Source organism: Bison bison, unplaced genomic scaffold (genome assembly GCF_000754665.1).
Source record: "Bison bison bison isolate TAMUID 2011002044 unplaced genomic scaffold, Bison_UMD1.0 scf7180017858770, whole genome shotgun sequence".
Classification (NCBI taxonomy): Eukaryota; Metazoa; Chordata; class Mammalia; order Artiodactyla; family Bovidae; genus Bison; species Bison bison.
The window spans coordinates 1,994,761-2,015,002 of NW_011489342.1; the positions used below are offsets into that span (position 1 = coordinate 1,994,761).

General features: G+C 52.4%; 1 protein-coding gene across 3 annotated transcripts in view; it reads left to right on the forward strand.

Moving 5' to 3' along the window:
- The first annotated feature begins 9,275 nt into the window (after positions 1 to 9,275).
- CRHR2 (corticotropin releasing hormone receptor 2) overlaps positions 9,276 to 20,242 on the forward strand; it is a 44,569-nt gene continuing 33,602 nt past the window's right edge. For 2 of the 3 annotated variants that reach the window (XM_010829242.1, XM_010829247.1), the window contains exons 1-2: positions 9,276 to 9,410; positions 19,134 to 19,224. In XM_010829242.1, coding sequence (XP_010827544.1) covers positions 9,318 to 9,410; positions 19,134 to 19,224 — 184 coding nt within the window. In that variant the 5' untranslated portion in view covers positions 9,276 to 9,317. The remainder of the gene's footprint in view (positions 9,411 to 19,133; positions 19,225 to 20,242) is intronic. The other variant, XM_010829236.1, reaches the window with a different exon arrangement.

Below are 20,242 nucleotides of genomic sequence, written 5' to 3' on the forward strand. Positions count from 1 at the left end.
TACTGAGCCCAGGCACAACTCCTGAAGCCTGTGCCCCAGAGCCTGAGCTCCACAGCAGAAGCCACCACAATAAGCCCGCACATGGCAGATAGAGGGTAGCCCCCACTCACCACAGCTAGAGAAAACCTGCGTGCAGCAACTAAGATGAAAGAATTTCCCCAAGTGGGGGTGATGAAAGAACTTTTCCCCAAAGATGAAAGAATTCGGCCTCAAGACTGCCACCTGGAAACCCTGCCTGCATTTCCAGTCTATCTGCCTTGCCTGGCATATTTCAGACTCAAGACTGCAATACAAACTCTCCCCTGAATTTCCAACCTGCCAGTTCATCTATGGATTTCAGACTTCTAGCTTCCACGTCTGTGTGAGCCAATTTTTCAAAATGAATCTCTTTTTGTGTATACATATCTTACTGGTTCTGTTTCCCTAGAAAGCCCTGATGAACACAGGCAAAGTCAGGTAGCAGAGTAGCTCTGAGACCCATAAGGGTACGTCAGGGTAGACCAGAGGCCAGAGGGAAGGAGTACCCTGAATGCACCATGCTGGTCTCAGTCTCGCCTCTCTGGTGGCTTCTGGGCACACCCACCCATGAAGGGCACTGTCCACTACACACACCCAGGCAGTCAGTCAGTCATTCAGTTGCTCAGTCGTGTCCGACTCCTTGCGACCCCATAAATCACAGCACAGCAGGCCTCCCTGTCCATCACCAACTCCCGGAGTTTACTCACTCATATCCATTGAGTTGGTGATGCCATCCAACCATCTCATCCTCTGTCATCCCCTTCTCCTCCCACCTTCATTCTTTCCTAGCGTTAGGGTCTTTTGCAATGAGTCAGCTCTTCACATCAGGTGGCTAAAGTATTGGAACTTCAGCATCAGTCCTTCCAGTGAATATTCAGGACTGATTTCCTTTAGGATGGACTGGTTGGATCTCCTTGCTGTCCAAGGGATGCTCAAGAGTCTTCTCTTAACACCACAGTTCAAAAGCATCAATTATTCGGTGCTGAGCTTTCTTTATAGTCCAACTCTCACATCCATACATGACTACTGGAAAAACCATAGCTTTGACTATATGGACTTTTGTTGGCAAAGTAATGTCTCTGCCTTTTAATATGCTGTTTAGTTTGGTCATAACTTTTCTTCCAAGGAGCAAGCATCTTTTAATTTCATGGCTGTAGTCACCATCTGCAGTGATTTTGGACCCCCCCAAAATAAAGTGTGCCACTGTTTCCACTGTTTCCCCATCTATTTGCCATGAAGTGATGGGACCAGATGCCATGATCTTAGTTTTCTGAATGCTGAGTTTTAAGCCAACTTTTTCACTCTCCTCTTTCACTTTCATCAAGAGGCTCTTTAGTTCTTCTTCACAGCACCTCCTTTGGGGCTTCTAACAGAAGACTACTCTCCCTCCCTATTTCCCAGCAGACAATGCACTGGGCTCTGCACATCCTCTGTCCCCAGGCAGGGGTGAGTGGGGCCAGGGCCTGGCAGGGGTGAGTTTCAAGGCAGCGGATCCAGGCACAGCCAGCGGGAGCAGGAGGGTCTTGACTTAGCAAGAGGAAGAAGGGTCTCATGGTTGACCTTCCATATAGCTGGAGTAGCGGCACCCGAGTCCATGGTCAAGGGCCCAGGGGGAATGCATGTGTGGGTCTATGTAAGCCAAACAGAGAGACAAGGGCAAGACAAGAGGCCAGCAGAAGCTGGGACTCTGACCAGAGGTAACCATGAGAACATGAGCTCCCTGGAATTCACGACCCCCCAGAGAGGTCACTGAACCTCCCCTGGGATGTGGGATAACGTGCTTACACCAACTTGAGCTAAACCTCCAAGGACAGCTGTTGTCACATGGAAAGAGCTATGGATGGGCAAGGCCCAGGGGAAAGCAGTCCCCTGCCCCTCCACGGTTGGGACGCAAGCATATTGACCGGAAGGCAGGGCCCAGGGAGACCCAGAATCCTGGTTCAGGACTTTCTTAGAGCTCTGACTAAATGTTTCTTGTTTCTGGCCTAGCTCTAGCCTTCGGTACAGCTGATTTTTCTGTGTATCTTGGGAAGATTAAAGGGGGTGAATTAGGAGGTGTAAGTCTTCAGCTGTCATAACCTTCATGGCCTGTAATTTGTCATTGTCAGGTTATGTTCCAGCAAGGGCTGAGGACTGTGGAAAAGAGCTCAAAACGGAAGGAAGCGCACTTTACCCCACAGCACTGACAGACTGGCGCTGGTGGATGAAACAAGGCAGAACCACCACCCCACCTCAACTGTACCCCGGGCCAGGAGAGTGTCTGCCCAGAAGGCCATCAAACAAATCCCACATGGAGAGGGCCCGAGCAGAGACCAGGGACCCTGACAGGGAGACCAGGCCCCTGGGAATCTGAACTTCTCCAGCCTCTTCCATGACCCGGGGTATGATGTAAGGCAGTCTAATCACAGACATCCTTATCCCCATTTGACAGATGAGAAGACTGAGGCCCAGGGGGTTAAGCTTTTTGCCAAGGGCTGACAGCTGGTAAGTTATGCTGCCAAGCTGCCAGTCACTGGGCCTGATATTTTGCCATCAAAGGGCTGAATCCAGGCCCCACCAGCCTCACAGAATACTCACCTTTTATTGAGCTATGTCTTGGGCTCTTGCCATCTGGGGTACCCACATGTTACCCCAAAGCAGAGGGAGTCTGGCCCAGGAGAAGGGAGGGACCAGAGAGAGGTGCAGCCTGGGAGCAGCCTTCAGGAGGGAGGCCTTCCCGCACTGCCTTCACTGGTCTTGGCTTCTCATCTGCAAAGTGGGGTGGGAACTGAGTGACTGTTAAGGTCCTTCTAGCCCTGATGTTCTCTGGGGAGCTGCGTCAGGACCAGGACTCGGGCCACCGGCACTTCCGATCCTTAGAGCTTTCTGACTTGTCTCCTGCCTCTGGGGCATGTCCCAGCTAAGCCCCTGACCACTCTGTTCTCTCTGCAGTGCCCATGTGACCCTGTTACTGCCACAGCTAGTTCCTCCACTACCTGCTTTATCCGGCCCACGTGCCCCCTGTTCCGGACTCTGCCCACTGCTCATCCTCACTTCAGTGGTCTCACCACCTCCCCATCCCCAACCACGACTAACTCCACCCCCACCTCCCAGCCATCCCTCCTCCTCCCCCAGACTCTTGCTTTCTCACTTTCCCTGGGAGGCCCTCTGTCCTCTCTGACTGCCTCTCCTCTGGCCTCCACACTTCCACCCTCACCCAGCTGCGCTCTGCTCATCCTCTGACAACCTGGGGGCTAGATGGTATTAGTGACCCACACTCACTGACCCTCACAGTCCTGGCCTGTTTACTAGTCTGTCTCCCCACCACTCTGGGACAACCACTATGTCTTATCTCCCTGCATCCTGCACTTAGCAGATGCTCCATGACTGCTGAATTCATACTAAGGACAGTCCTCCTCCTTCCTGCCCAGTGTGCTTATGGGAGTCCAGGAAAGGCAGACTTGACTGGAAACATTCAGAGTCTGCCCATTGTGCCAGGGCCTTCTCAAATCCCTCTGTCCCTGACTGCTCCAAGCCTCTTCCTCCAAGACTCCTGTAGTTATCCCCAGTCATCTGCTAGCTTGACAAACACTTGTTAGGAACCTACTCCATTCTAGGCACCCACATTCACGCCTTGCATAGGACCTTGCACATAGTAGGTCCTCAATATTTGTTGATTTTGAACTGAAGAAGCAGAGTGACCATAAAGATCTTCCCTTGCATTTCCAGGAAGTGGTTATGCTCCTCCAATCCTATTGAGAATAGGCGCTACTATTTCATTTTACAGGTACAGCCACTGAGGAGAAAGGTAGAGAGAGTTAAGTCATAGGGGCCACGGCAGACACTGGAGCGGAGCAGACACCAGAGACCAGACCCTTTCCCAGAGGGTAGCAGCAGACTGGCCTGACCTGCACTGCCATCAGCATCCCTTCCATGGGTTTCTGCCCAGTCCAAACCACTGTGCCTGCCCTGGGAGGAGCCTGCACAGGACACAGGGGCAGCTGTGAAACCACAGACATGACAACCAGGAGCCAGACCCCAAGTGCCACTCAGCCCAGGAGTCCAGGCTATTCTGGAAAGTACAAGTCCCACAGCTGTTCTCCAGGCACGAAGTTCAAGGCTCTTTGGTGAGTCGGTAAGAACTCTGCCAGAGCTGACTTAATCCCCATTAATCAAACATGAGGACTTGTTTTCCTTTAGAGACGAGTGACAACAAAGCTGATCATAACTCAGACTTGGATCTGGCTTCCCTGAACCAGGATTTGGGAGGGGAAAAAAGACCAAGAGAGAGACCAAAGTAATGGCCCACAGAACCCACAGAAAAAATAAAAGCAAATAGTGAGCAAAATCAATGCCTGTTTTTTCAGCAACGCTATAACACTGTGTTCTGAAATTGCATCACAAAAGCATACTCTGCAGTCTGAGGCTAAATGGGTGTGAGGACAGCTAAAATAAGGAAATAGCGTCATAAATGGCTAGGGGGCAAGATGAGAGATGGTGTCAGGGCAGTGGCCCCACAAGGCAGGACAAGGAGCCTGGCCAACGTCCCCTTCGTGGTGCAGGCCCTGCCTTCCCAACAGACTTGGGACTGAGATGTCCTCTTATCTCTTGCCTGGGCCAATGCCCCCAGCCACTCTGCTTTCTCCTTAACTTCAGACTTGTTGCTCTGACCCAAGACCAACCACCCTGCTGCTCAAGCAAGCGTTCTAGAAGCCCATCCAGCTCTGTCCCTCCCCTGCTCAGAGACACGTACAACCCAAATGTCCTCCAAAATCACCTTTCCTTTCACAGCCAACACCATGACCTGACTGTCCCTGCCCATTAGACTTACAGAAACTCAGGCTCTCCCTAACAATTCTGGTTCCCAGACATGGGGATGGGGTATTTTCCATTTTCTTTCTCACTTTTGTTCTAAACTCTACTGTTCAATTCTTTTTATTCATTTATCTAGCTGTGTGGATGAGGCCTTAGTTGCGGCATACAAACTCTTAGTTGCAATATGTGAGATCTAGTTCTCTGACCAGGGATTGAACCCAGGCCCTCTGCATTGGAAGCTTAGAGTCTTAACCACTGGGCACCCAGGAAAATCTCTATGTTCAGTTCTTGATGCTTCTGTGTTGATCAGAATTCCTTGGATTGTCAACATAGAAAGACACTTCAGATTAGCTCAGGGTATCAGGGAAGATTTACTGAAAGTTCCTTTCTGGGGGCAGAGGCACAGTGGGTTTCTGGCTGGACTGGAACCAGAGACTCAAAGGTTACCAGGACCTTCTCCCCTCCTCTTTTCTCTGCTCCTCTTTCCTTCAGCTTGGCTTTCCCCAGACAACAGTCTACATCCTGCAGTTGCTGCAGTTTGCATCTGTCAGTTTCTCCAAGAAAGCAGTAGTCTTTCTCTTACATGCAAAGTTCAAAAACCCAAGGGAAGTACTCCGATTGGGTCAGTTCACACCAGCTGCCCACTCTTGCACCAACCAACTGTGCTCAGTGGGGTGAAGCCCTCTTGTCTGTCTGGCCTGATGGATTGCATTGGCCCAATTCAATCACATGGCTGAATTAGAACTTGCACTCTGGGGGAAGGTGGAGGAGAAGAATCATGCTCCTAAGGAAGCAAAAAAGTGGTTCTTGGAAGGCAAGATATTATAAGGGTTGATGGCCCACCAAAGAACTATAGTACATAAACAGACACACAATATGTCTATGGCATTAAAATTTCATAGCAGGGAGTGAAAATAGGAAAAAAGAAATCTAAAATGGCCTCCTTTCGGAGGGAGGAGTGATAATGAAAAAATACATTGAGAAACACTGGGACAGAGAATGGAGCATTGCTCAGAAGGACAAGACCATTCCAGACAAAATGTCCAATACCCTCCCACTTCCTGCCTCTGCTGACCCCTCTCCAGCTCTGTCCACACATGGGTCCAGCACCTGGCCTCGTTCTCCAAACACCACTGGCACCTGCTCTCTTGTGGGGTGCACTATTTCTAAAGGTGAGGGTAGTGGAGGAGGAGGGTAATTACAGCCCCGTCGCTAATGTTCACTGACCATTCACACTGCTAGGAGGCCCTTCCAGCCCGTCCCTCCCCAGACCTGCCTTGCCCTGCGGTCCTTGTCCCCCTTTTCTCTCTGAGCCCCTGGGACAACCCTCAGCTCAGATTCCAGCCCTTCTACTCCTTTCACTGTCTCAGATGCCAAACTGAGCTAAATTTCAGAATTTCCACTGCTTTATTTTACAAAGAAATCACCCACCTCCCTTTTAGACCACCCTCAGTTCATCTTTCATAATCAAAAAAGGGCCATATAGGCATTTTCATAAATAAAAGCGTCTTCTGCCCCAGTTTTCCCTTAGGAACAGAAAGCTTATAAATGACACTTTGTATTAGCCTTGCCCAGATCAATAGCTTCAGGCAGGGTCTCTTCTGCCACCAACAATCTCTGAGAGCAGAGAAGAGCTGTCCAGGGGACAATTTAGGGGCTCAAAAATGTTTGTATGTCTTGTATTGTTGTTGCTATATGTTTTTAAGCCATTCCATTTAGGAGGGCCAAGTCCAGACTTTCCTAACCTTCTGGGCTCCTGTAGGTCCCCAGCAATGAGATGAGAATTCCCATACAGCACTCATAAGGGAGGTGCTCCCAGAAGAGACTGGTAAGAGAGAGGGGACAGCAGGACAGAGAAGGGAAGGGAGACCCGCAGCAGTGAGATGCCTGGGAGCCCCAACTGTTAATTACGTCTAGAGTTGGTTCACCTCCAGGCAAAGGAGCACCAGCCAGTCAATGGCAAAGCAAGCCCTTGGGGGTTGGAAGATGTAAACTCCTGGGTTCCTGGGGATCAATTCCTACGTTGGTGCAAAATGTGGCTCTAGTTGTCCAAGAGATGCCCTCCAATGAACATTCAAGGCTGCGGAAGGACACCGATTTTGAAGCACACACAGAATCCCTGGCCAGAGAGGAATCAGGACCCAGCACCCTGTCTGCTCTGCAGACCCTCCTAGGACTAGAGCAGATCTAGCTTCCTTGCGGCCTGTCCTCCACCGCCTGGCCCTCCGCTGTCCCCACCCCAGCCAGACACCCAGGCCAGCCAGCTGTGCTTGCATATCTCCTAGCTTCCGCCCTCCCTAACCCCACTTTAAATCATTCAAAAGTCTCCTGTAGCACATTTTCCCTGGAGTCCTCCATTACTCCCTGAGCTGCCACGCACCTTGTACCATCTCTCAGCTCCCTTCACAGTTACTTACACCCAGATCTCATTGGCTCCACATCTGCTCCCTCTGCTGGCACTCTCTGCACAGGCAACGAGGCTGACCTTGAGGTCAGAGCCTCTGCTCTCTGCTCAACAGCACCCACTGTGAGTCTGGCCGCGGAGGTGCTGCTCCGGTAACATGGCTGAAAAGGACTGGTGATACTCATGATGACCCATCAACTCTCTTTCTGAGTCTCCCCACCCTTCAGTCAAAGTCCTGCTGAGTGGTCATCTCCTGCCAGGAGCCCTCTCTGACCAAGCCTATCTGACTGGGTCTGGTAAAGCCATATCCTGTCTCAGGGGTTTCCCCCTGTCACCTTCAAATGAACGGGGAGATCTGGTCGACTCTTGCTTTGCTTTCCCCATAAAGATGCCTCTGCACCACAGGAGCTAGACTTGGACAACAGAGGAGAAAGAGAAGAAGAAATAAAAAGAAGTGCCTCTAGCCTCCCTGCCAAGCTGGTTGGAGACCAACGTCATTCAAGGGCCTTCAGCAAACAGTGTACATCAAGGAGGAGCCAGAGGCTCAGATTTAGACCCTAAGATTTCAGGGGAGGGTGATGTGGAAGCTGAAGGCACAGTCAGGAAGGGCTACCTGGAGGAAGAGGGTAGAGGATGGGAGGACTTGAGGGACAGAAAAGTGTCCCAGGCAGAGACCAGCATGAACATAAACGGTCTAAGTTTCTTGAACTTGGGCTGCACCCTCCCAGGAAAGCTCAGTGCCTCACTAATCACATTCCTCAAATGCTTTCCCCTCAGATCCTAACAACATTGGAACTGTTGCTTAAGCTTTTTCAACTCTGCACACCAGGCCCACCTGTTGGGACAGTTCCAGAAGCTGCTTCAAGGGCTCCCAGAGAACTAGTCTCACCTCCAGCCCCAGTCTGGACCTGTCCCTATCTGAGACCAGCATCACTCAGCCCTGCCTGGTATCAGGATCCCTGTAAAATCTACTGAAACATATCAATGCCTGGGCCCCATCCCAACCTATAAAAGCAGAGGCTCTGGGCGGGGCCTGGCATCACTGCATTTATTGTCCTTGTTTTTTTAATACAGTTTTTAGCCTTTTATTTTGAATTTACAGAATACTTGGAAGAATGATCCAAAGAATACACATGTAGTTGCTCACAGTTCCCAATTATTTACATTTTGCCTCATTTGGTATATTGTTCTCTTTATCACTATGCATGTATTTATGTGTGCATGTGTATGTGTATTTCTGAAGCATCTGAAAATAAGTTTGAGATATGGTGCCCCTGTAGCCCTAAATATTACTCCATAAGAACAAGACTCCACAGTGCAGTCATCAAAATCAGCAAGTTGAACATTGATACAGAGCTATTATTTAATTTGGCCTCCACATAGGAATTTCAATTGTCCCAATAGGTATAGTGTTAGTCTCTCAGTCATGTCAGACTCTTCGTGACCCCATGGACTGTAGCCCAGGAGTCTCCACTGTCCATGGAATTCTCCAGGCAAGAATACTGGAGTGGGTTGCCTTTCCCTTCTCCAGGGGAATCTTCCCAACCCAAGGATTGAGCTTGGGTCTCCTGTATTGCCGGCAGACCCTTTACTGTCTGAGCCAACAGGGAAGTCTCCAGTAGGCATGGTGCCTGTTAAAAGTTCCCCGGGACAATTAGAAGATGCGGGCAGGGCTAGAAAGCCTGGTGGGGATGCGATCTACCCAGCCTATTCAGTGCTCTGGCCACAACCAAGACCCCCTCCTCCCTTTCTCAGTTCCTCTCTTCCCGGAGCAGGGAGCTCCAGCCCTGGCAAAGGTGCCAGGCATTAACCCCTTCTCCGGGGGCAGAGACTGGGCTCTGGCTGCCTAGGCAGAAGCCGCTGCCCGGCGCCGTTATAAATAACCTGGAGGGGGCGGGCCTTGGGGCGGTGTCCCTGCGGGCGGGGGAGGCGGGAGATACCCCCAGTGCCCAGGGCCAAACCTCGGCCGCCGGCGCGTTGGGGAGGGAGGGGCCCACTCCGCTCTGACCCGTAGCGGAGGACGGTGGGAGGCACCGGAGTCAAAGGGCGGGGCGGGACGGCCGCGCTGGGAGGTGGGCTCCTGTCCGCGGCCGCACAGGGCATGGGGGGTCCCGCGGGGCCCCCAAGCCTCCTCCACGTCCCGCACCGTGTCCTCTGTCTGCTCTGCCTTCTCCCGCCACTGCTTAAAGTAAGTGTCGGGTGTGGCGATGGGGGACTGTTCTCCGGGTGGGGGTGCTGGGAGCTGGAGCTCTGTGCTCTCCTGACTGCGAGGGGGCGAGGTGGAGGGTGGGGGGCTCACTGCTTAGTTACTGGATTTAGTTTCGCTCAGCCCTGTTAGCAGATGGATGGAAAAGGTCTTAGGACTTGGTGGCTGGCATGGAGTTGGGGATCCCTGCACACGGTGATGGGATGGAGATATCCTGCCTAAATGAGGGGGAAGGGGAGGGAGATGAAACTCTTAACACCAGCTAGGATGGGACTTAGCAGCCCTTGTGGATGAGCAGAGCATGCGGGGAGATGCCCTAGTGCGGGGAGATGCCCTAGTGTCTAGGACGTGCCCTTTCCTTAGGTCCAGGAATTCCTAGTCTCTGTCCACTTTGTCCCCTCTTCCATGGATTGCACTCCCTCTTCCTTGTAGGAGCCTCAAGTCCCTTCCTTACCCCATCCAGGTTCTGGTCCTTCCCCGCAAGGGATCCCCAGAGAGCTGTCCCCTATCTCCTGCAGGCAGGCCAGTCCCCACCCTCGTCTCAGTGCCTGAAACCAGGCATCCCTCAGTATCAAATGAGCAATGGAGCAAAGGGGACACCTGGGGGAACCAACCTTGCCAAGCATTTCTCAAAGCTTTAAGTATCTCCCCATGCCCAAAGCTGTGGGTGTGCACACTGGCCAGAGTCAGGGTCTGCAGGTGGGAGCTGGGGGTGTTGAGATGGAAAAGAGCTGCACAGAAAGAGCTGAAGAAGTAGGGGTGAGGTTGGGAGGGAGTGATACCCAGAAATGGATGTGGGAGGAATTGATCTCTAACTCTTTCCCTATTTTACAGATGGGGAAACTGAGGTTCAGAGAGAGAGGGCCACTCTTTTCATGAAGAGCCACGACATTAAAAGTGTTCGAGGCCATGCAGGGCAAGGGTCAGAGCCAGGATGGAGGTCAGGAGGCCTGGTCCCATCCCCATATGTCACAGAGGACTCCTTGAGCGTCTACTGTCTGTGGCAAAGTGGTTTTGCCAACAGACCTGATCAAATCCCTGCTTTGCTGATTAGTGTTGTTACCTTGGGCAGGCTACTCACGTTTCCCCTCAGTTTCCTCCTGGGTAAAATGAGGATGGTTTTGGTGCTTAATGAATAAGGTTGTCATGAGGAATGGTTGTGACTGTGCCTGGCACGGAGTTAGCACTCAGTAAATACAGCTGGGGTTTTGTACCAGGCACTTGAGATGAAGACACGAGGGGCCCTGCCCTTCCAGGGGGTCTGGTTAGGTGGAAGGCAGGACGGGGCACTGTGCCAAGTGTGGTCAGGGCCCCAGTGGTCAGATAGTCCCTGGACCTGCCAGGTCCTTTTAACGACATTGCAGGGAGGGGTGGAGGCTGTGGAGTAGATTCACTGCTACCCACAACCTCTCATTCCTACTCCTGATGTCTTCTCTGAGCTCTTTTGCCCCCTAGCACTTGTTCCCTGGGTGGGTGCCTTCTAAGAGAGCTGGTGTTAGGACCAGGGTTGCCCTTTGGCCCTGCCCCTCTGGGAGCCATGATTCCAACTGCCCAAGCTGGTTAGATGGAGAGGGTTGCTGGTTGCTGCCCCAGACTCCAGAGCAGGTGGAAGAGTCTGTGGGAGGTTACCCTGGGTCCCAGGGACGTAAGGACCGGGAACCTCAGAGGCAAGAGTCTGCTCTCCCCTTAGAGTCCACCCAGGCCCTGCCCCTAGCCCCCTGGATGGCCCGAGATTAGAAACTAGTTATCCACCCGAAGTTATCACTGCATAACTGCTAAAGAGCACTGTGGTCTCTCTAGCCCCAAAGAGCAGTCTTCCTTGCTCTGGGTCTTCGTAGTAATGCTATTTATTTCTGGATCCTTTTCCAACTATTCTGAGATTTCTGTTGTCTATGAAAATAGAGTAAGTGACCTGGAGCAGGTGGTGGGGAAGTAAGGGAACCCAGGAGGGAACTGGCCTCCAGCCCTCTCATTTATTCAGTAATACTTTATTCAACCAGTATTTAAGGAGGATCATGTGTGGTAAAGACACAAGGGTGAAAACATCAGCCTTTACCCTATGAAGTTGATAGCCTAGAGCAGACATGAGCAGGAAGAAAATAATGGTGAAGAATTGTGTATTTACTACCTGGTCACGGGAACTGATGGCTCAGCAAGTAAAGAATTGCCTGCAGTGCTGGAGACACCAGAGACACTGGTTCGTTTCCTGGCTTGGGAAGATCCCCTGGAGGAGGAAATGGCAACCTGCTCCAGTAGTCTTGCCTGGAGAATCCCATGGACAGAGGAAGCTGCTGGGCTACAGTCCAAAGGGTCTTAAAGAGTCTGATGTGACTGAGCGACTAAGCACACACATGGGAGCTAAGAACAAGTGTGTGCAGATATAAGAGCCTCTGCCAGAATTGGGAGGAGATCTAGTGGGAGGTGGGCAGGATGGCGGGGTGGAGATGGGGTGGTCCTAGACAGGGACTGAGAAAAGAGCAAGCTAGAGGGAGGGCTCCAGGGTCCCAGCCCTGAGAAGAGATGGTATGAGGCTCCAGGGAGCATGGTGGTCCTGAGGGGACCGGATTTCTATCCCTGGGGAACTCAGAGCTCGCTGACCTGGGGAGGAGCCTGATCTCACAATTGCAGTTGTGAAAGTTCCAGCAGGCAGTTGAGTAGTGAGGATACCCTGGGCCAGCCCCCACTGCAAGGGCCTGGAGGAGCCAAGCCTTCACTCTGGTGCTGCTGGCTGCCCTCTGAGCCCTTGAGAAGCTACTTTGAAAGTAGGGCTGAAATCATACAGCCTTCTTGGGCACCAGACGCCATGCCAAGCCCTTTACTAAAACACTGGGAAGGTGGAGACATTTATTTACAGACGGAAATGGAGGGCAAGTAAGGCTAAGGAATATGCCACTGGATTCCAAAATCCTTGATTAAAACCGCCTCGCCCTCTGTGACACACTGGTAAAGAATCTGCCTGCCAATGAGGGAGACACAGGTTCAATCCCTGGGTCAGGAAGAATCCCTGAAGAAGGAAATGACAACCCACTCCAGTATCCCTGCCTGGAGAATCCCATGAATAGAAGAGCCTGGCAGGCTACAATCCGTGGGGTCACAAAAAGCCAGACACGACTTAGCGACTAGACAACAACAGCATCGCCCTCTGTGAAGATCCCAAGAGTCTTATTTGGGTCCAGATCCTCAGACATCTGGGCAACAAGACACTCCCTCAGGACCTCAGAACAACTTTTCTTGCTTCCTGTGGGGTCATCTGTCCCAAGAAGGCTCAGCAAAGGGGGAAAACACAGAGTCCAGAAGCCTGGACCCTCCCTAACCTGCACAGCCCTCCCCAAGACCAAGACCAGGGCCCTGCACACCCCCGCCCGCCCCCCATACCCAGGGTCTACAGCGTGGGGGTGGGGAAGCTCAGGGGCCATTTACCAGAAGCTAATTTGTCTAATAACTCTTCTCCCAAATTCAAATACTCTCTGAGTGTTTTCTAACCTAATCAGCTAATTTAGTCTCTCCATTTTGGCCATTTTGTTGATGTTTTAGGATGTTTTTAAAAAACCAATTTGTCTGAGGGCAATGCCCATTTAATTTCATATTCCTAGTCAGTCTCAGATTTGCAGCACTTTATGAATTACAGGACTATTCTGTATTCTCTTAACTGTCATTTTCTACTTTATCTAATTTTCAGCATTTTTAGGACTCCTCAGTCAGTTTGTCTCAGGTCCTTGTATCCAAAATTTTATTTTTATAAGATGTCATTTCAAATCTTCCAGAAGGAGGGGTATATTATTCCATAAGCTTATTTTGTTTATTCTCTTTAGCATCTGCACCACGCTTACCACATGCTCGATACTGTTCTAAGCCCTGACACACATTACTGCTTTTAAGCTTCACAACCACCCTGGGACATAAGATCACCATTTACCCCCATTTGACAGATGAGAAAGCTGAGGCAAGTTCACGTGGTCAGTCATCTACTGGTAGTAGGGCCAGGACTCAAAGGAGATAGACTGACTGAAGATTCAGTTCTATTGATGAAAATGTAAGATATTCAGATACCAACACAATCAGAAAAAGGTGACTCTTAGGCAAACTGACATTAGATGAGTTGATCATTAAGAGATCATTTTAGGCCTTGTGACCTGTTATGAGACCTCTTCCTGCAGCTCCTGCCTTCCCTCCCCTCCCCCACCCGCTTTATCTCTCCCTGCTGGTCCCTCAGACATCTGTGTGCAGAGCCTGGCATGACACAGGACAGGGAAGAGGGACAGAGGTGAGAGAGGGACCATGAGCTTTCAGAGACCAGGGAGAACACTTGGCAAGGAGAGGCCTGGAAGTTTCTCCAGGCAAGCTGGTGGACTGGATGGGAGAATGGGACATCTTGAGCAGAGGTACCTGCTGAAACATGCGGGGAAGGGAGATCTGGCTGGAAGGCTGCTGTGAACTCCTGGGCTCTTCACTCAGAGGTCTGGGCAGCTGATTTTTTAGAACAGAGCACCTTCCAGAAAGCCTGCCCAGATACTCCAGAAAATAATCACCAGAAAAGAATCACTTCCTTCGTCTGACTGCCAGTCCCTCAGCCTCTGCCTCGGCCAGCCTCAGCTCCAGTATGGCCTCCACTGTGTCTGCTCTCCCCAACCTTTCTTCCCTCCCTTCTGCCCCTCTGTCTCCCTCTAGTCTTCCTCTCCTCCTCTCCCCTTTCTTCCCTCTCTCCTCCTTCCTTCCTCCCCTGTCCCCCAGTGCCCTCATCTCCTCCTCCTTCCCCGGGACAGGGACTGAGCTTCTCCTGCCTCTATTCTTAGCTCAGGCTCAATGAAACCGGTGAATGAAAGAGAACCCTGGGGAGGACTCCTCCCCCTCCCAGAGGAGTCCTCTCTGACCTTGGGCAGAGCAGGAGGAGGCAGGGTGGGAGCTCACCCCGTTCCCCTCCAGTTACTGGCAGCCTGGCTGCAGGACCTGTGGTCCCAAATCTCCCAGGCTTAGACCAGTGGCTAATTTTAGAGGAAGCCTTGTCACCAAGCCAGGAGGGAGCACTAGGCCGGGCCAGACCCCCTGGCTCCAGGGAGATGGCACCTTTCAAGCCCGCCTGACCCCTGGGGCACAGGTTCTGCCTGGACAGGGCCCAAGGGTGGAGAAAGAGCAGCTGGCATCTTGGCTTCAACCCACTGCCTCCTCCCCCTGCCAGGGCGACTCCCTCGCCCTCGTCTAAGGTGAGAGCTTCCGACTCCAGACACACCGAGACTGGGACTAGGACCCCAGCCATTCTCAAAGGGAGAATTCAGAAAGAAGGCTGCCTGGCAAGCAGGAAAACCCCAGAGCCTGAGCTCCCAGAGCTGGGGGTCAGGGTGCCACTCTACCTGGTGGAGGGGGCCGTGGTCTCATCCACACAGACATTTATTGAGCACCTGCTGTGTGCCAGGCTCTGGACTGGGAACTGTGACCTGGATGTGAGTCAAACAGACATGGCCCTGATGTCCAGCAGCCTGTAGCTTCATGGGGCAGGACTGAGGTGTAAGGACAGCTCTCTGCTGCTGTAACAGCCAAGAGCTAATCAGTACAGAAGCCCAAGGTGTCCACCACACAAGAAATAAAGGGGTCTCCAGGGGGCTCAGAGTCAGTTCCAGAAGCCAGACTTCTTGTCTCTCTTGAGCACAGCCCTGCCCAACTGACTGGGTCTGCCTCCTCTCCTGCCATGACCTAGCTCTCTGCCTGAAGCCCCCCACTCCAGTAGTGAGAGCAGCTTCTTACTCACCCTGTTTGGAGCCAGGGTCCTCCCAGCATCCATGGAGCACAGGCCTTTACTTTCTTACCCAGCTCTTCCGTGTGTATCTTAACCTACTAGACTGTCTGTCCAATCCTGCCTCTGCCCCTTACTTACTCATTGTGTGGCCTTGAGTGGTGACTTCACCACTCTGGCCCTCAGTTGCCTGACCTGTAAAATGGGATCATTACAGAGACCTCAGTGGCAGTTGTGAGGATTAAATGGGATTTGCTGAAGCATTCAGAGCTTAATCTAGGACATAGGAAATGCTGACTACACATCAAAGAAGCCTCTTTCCAACCCCCTGCTTTCTTTTTAAATTTTTATTTATTTTTGGCTGCATTGGTCTTCATTACTGGGGTGGGTTTTCTCCAGCTGCGGTGAGCACAGGCTAGTTTCTCGTTGATCTGTGCTGGCTTCTCATCGTGGTGGCTTCTCTTGTTGCAGAGCATGGGTGTCTAGGACAGGCAGGCTTCAGTAGTTGTGGCCTGTGGGCTTAAATGCCCCGTAGCATGTGGAATCTTTCTGGGCCAGGGATCGAACCTATGTCCCCTGCATCGGCAGGTGGATTCTTAACCGCCAGACCACCAGGGAAGTCCTGCCCTATTAATAGCATCCCTAGACCAGAAGCTCGCTGCTTCCTGAGCAGGCCCTGTGCTTCCCTGCCTTTCAGCCTTTGCTTGCCCAACTCCTGCCCCTAGAATTTCTTTCTGCTCTTCTTACCCTTCCTCCTCCCTTGGACTCAACTTCCATGCCCAGTTTCCTCACCCAGCATCCACTGAGCACTTCTGAGCAGTGAGCCTGGTGAGGGAGGTGCGGATGTAGTTTCAGGGGCCACTGTCTGTAGAAGGGGCCTGCTGAGAGCTGAGGGGGAGCTGCACTGGCTGGAGAATGTGGAAGGTGGAACACAGGGTTTCCAGGAGGTTTTTCTAGAGGAGAAGGGCTTGATCCAGGCCATGGGACTCCCTCTAATGGGGTTTGAACCCTCTATCTCTGAACTCTCTAACTAGAGTTAGACCCCTCCTAGAGTCCATGGCAAGGGCTACCATGGAACATGTGCCTTCTATGTGCCAGCTCTTGACATTCAGCAATTTGTTTAATGCACACCAAATCCCAGGGGCCTGTATTATCCTCATTTCAAAGGAGGAGGCCAGGACTCAAGGAAGCTAGATAACTTGGCCAAGGCCACAGCGCTGAGGAGCAGCAACCCCAGAGCCCTGAATGTGGGCGTGTTTGCAGTCTGCCGCCTCTGACAGCTCATCACCCAGCCCTTGCGGGTATTTATTTGTGGCTGTGTCTCTGCTCTCCCTGGCCCACTGTGTGCTTTCTGAGGGCACCAGTCTCTTCTTCCTCCTGCCTGCCCACCTACCGCTCACCACCACCCACAGCAGCGGCTGTGTCCAAAATAGATACCTCCAGAGTATGCTGCAGGTTTGAGCTGAGTCAGATCCACCCAACTGGCTCCTTGAAGAGAATGAATGTCTTTGCCAGCTTATTGGACCAGCAAAGAAGGAGAGGGAGCCCAGATCTGGGAGTTATTCCAAACCCTTTCTGATCTGCTTACCATTTTGCCCACGCTTGAACAGCACACATCGATACTGAGCATAGTGGCTGTGCCCCCCTCTTTACTCAGCAAGAAGACTCAGCTGTGGCCTCAGATCACAGCGACTGATGCAAGGACAGCCCCACAATGCCCGAATCCCACTGGAGGATGTCCTGCGTCCCTGTCCGTGAGCTTAGCACACGTGTTCAGACTCCCACCTAAAGCTGAACATGAGATGCCTGAGTGACTGGGCCATAGTGTGGCCTTTGGGGGCTTTGAGAGAAGGAGCTTGCATCTAAGATGCAATATCTGGTCGGTCAGAGCCCACCATCAATGCCGAGTACCTCTGCATTGAGCATTGCTCCTCCAGTGACCTCCAGAGGCTGGTGGCTTCCTAGGAACTCACCGCATCCCCCAAATAAACTGTTACCAGCTGCTTCTCAAACAAAGAGAAGGGGGCTGGAAAGGGGTAATGGGTCAGGCCTAGCACCCGCACTTCCCCAGACCAGCTGAGGGTGGGACACCAGAATTCTTGGAGGATGTTGGGACCCAGAGTGTCCCTCCCCAGCCCACCTCACCCCTGGCAGGTGGCTCTCTGGGCAGTTGGGCCTTCCTGATGCCCAAGAAGCTGACACTGGGTAGCTCCTGGCATCCCTGGGATATGTGAACAAGACCATGGTCCCCAGTGTCTGTCCTGCAAGCCAAATGGCCAGAGCTCCTGGCCGACAGCTCAGGAAGCTCCCTATAGTGCACTCACACTATATGCATATTAGTCACATACACAAGCACACACCCTGCACAGACATATACATGCCCCGCACACATACCCCTTATGCACACTAACCTCACACACAGGACTTGTGCTCCCCAGCAGTTCCTTCTGCCCTTAGCCCTGTGGAGCCAGTTGACAGAACCCAGGAGCAGTGAGTGCTTGTGGGTGCTGGCTGTGCCGCCCTCACTCTCCCATCTGACCAAGCGGGGTCATTAATTAGGAGCTCCAGGCCGGTGTGGTGAGGGTGAGCGTGTGGCCTCCAGCCCCAGCACAGGAAATGGACTAAGCCTGATGTGAGGAACGTGATGTTTGAGGGCTGTCCGGCTCTGGTCCTGGGAATATTGTAGGGCAAACATTGACCCAGCTGCCAGGGAGGGAGCATCTGACAGGCAGGAGAAAGGGGAGGGGCTGCCCACTACAGGGGCAGTCCTTTCTAGAATCAGGAATATCAGTGTTGGGGTGGTGCAAAAGTCATCTCATATACACACATGCAAGTGCACACACTCACACACACTGGTCATAGGATAAGAACAGTGGTGGTCTTGGAAAGAATGGGAGACAATGGTTAGAACTGTAGAGGGCATTGCTTCTGTTCAGTCTCACACCATGCATTTCCCAACCTGGTTTTTGCACATGTGTTGTTGTCTATCTATGACACCACCCTTACCCTTACGGCACCACCTCTATCCCAGCACCACCGTTATCAACTGGGCAAACTCCTACTCAACCTTCAAAGCCCACATCAGTGTGACTTCCTCTGTAATGCTATCCCATTCCTTTTAAGCAAATTATAGACACTGTAACAAGTTAGTTATCTATCCATCTCTCCCACCAGAAGATGGTCCCCTCGAGGACAGAGATAACCACATCTACTTTATCCCTCCATATTTAGCATTCCCTCATGACTTTTTCAGGAGATGTGATCCTGGGTGGTTTCTCTTCTGGATGGGATTGCCATTGTTACAACAACCATATTTGTTCCCAGGCAAGTCTCTACAATGGCACCGTGGTTCCTTCCTTTCCCCCTACTCTTCCTTCTGGCTGCCCCCAACATGCCACCTCTTCCAGGAAGCCTCCCCTGTCTTCCCAAGTTCAAGTTAGGAGTCTCTTCCACGTATTAACCTTTGTAAATTTCTGTTTACCTGTGTGACAGGGAAACAAACTATCCACCCTTCTCCCATCTCTTCTGAGCCTCCAAGTCTAGGGGGTCCCTACCTGACCTGGGACTACTTTGAAGACTCCCACTGTGTCCCCCAGCCAGGGCCTGACACATGTCAGGGTTGTACAGTGTTTCCTGGGGGATTGAAGGGCTGGTGGACACCCCCACTCCAGCTTTGCCAACGGAAGAGCACAGGGCACATCCCATCCTGGGGAGGAAACCTTTAAGGGCTGAGGGATGGACAGAGCATGTTCTTCCCTGGGGCACCAAGCCTCACTAGACCACCTCTAAGGCTTTTTCAGGGTTCCAGGCCTGGCCAGGCTGCTGGTCTGCTGTGTGGGGCCTTGAACTTTCCCTCCTCTTTTTTTCTCTGTACAGTATAGAGGAGTAAGGGACAGGACAGGGCGGGGCAGGGAGCAGAGAGGGGTAGACATATGCTGTCACTGTCTAGCCAGAGCCTGACCTTCATCCCTCTTGTCCTCTAGGTGGGGTCCAGCCAGGCACCCAGAGACCAGCCTGTGTGGGCACTGCTGGAACAGTACTGCCACTCCATGAAGACCCTCACCAACCTCTCAGGTATGCCAGCCTCTTGCCACCACCTGCAGCAGACCCTGGGAAATGAGGGCGAGCCTCTGGTCCTGGAGGAGAAGCGGGCCAAGCCAGGCTCAGCGGGTGGTAGATAGAGACAGGCTTCCAGGCCTGGGCCTTGGGTCTGTCCTTGGGCAGCCCCCTTCCCCACTGGGGGCACAGGTCACTGATGAAGAAGGGCTTGGCCGGGAGTCCTCCTCCAGCTCCTGGCTCCCTATGTCTGTGCCTAAGGAAGTGGCTGGGCTGGCATTCAGGTGCCCAAGGAGGGGGCACCTCTCTGCTTCAGACTCCAGCAGAAGGTGTAAAATACATTCCCCGTTGCCGTGGCTACAGGTGTCACCTCCTGGTGAGAACCTGTGAAGTAGCAGCTGGGTCCCTGAGTTCTGACCCCTTAGAGTTTCCTGGCAGCTGATTCAGAGTCAGGGGCAGCCACTGCAGAGCTCAGAAGAGCCCTGGGTCTTCACAGGCTCTGGAAAGACATCCCCAAGGCTCCACCCAATGTCCCAGCCTTCTTGGGGCTGCATCTACAGAGGCAACAAGGAAGGAGGAGGGCTGCAGTGTGCCTGGGATCTGGAGCTACTGCCAGAGCAAAAGGAGACAAGAGTGCTGGCCAGAACTGGGACCCGGCACCAAATGCAGCTCGAGTCACGCATCAAGGGGAAAACCCTGTCACCTGCCCTCCTTACAATGTGGGTCAAGAACCCAGGTGCTTGGGTCAGACAGACCCGATCCCATACCTGGATCCTAGCTCCTCCACCTAACAGCTGCATGACCCTGAACAAGTCACCTGACCCATCGTATTAATTTGCTTGTTAGTCACTCAGTCGTGTTCAACATTTTGTGACCCCACAGACTATAGCCCACCAGGCTCCTCTGTCCATGGAATTCTCCAGACAAGAATGCTGGAGTGGGTTGCCATTTCCTCCTGCAGGGGATCTTCCCCATCCAGGGATCAAATCCCGGTCTCCTGTACCGCAGGCAGATTCTTTAGAGTCTGAACCACCAG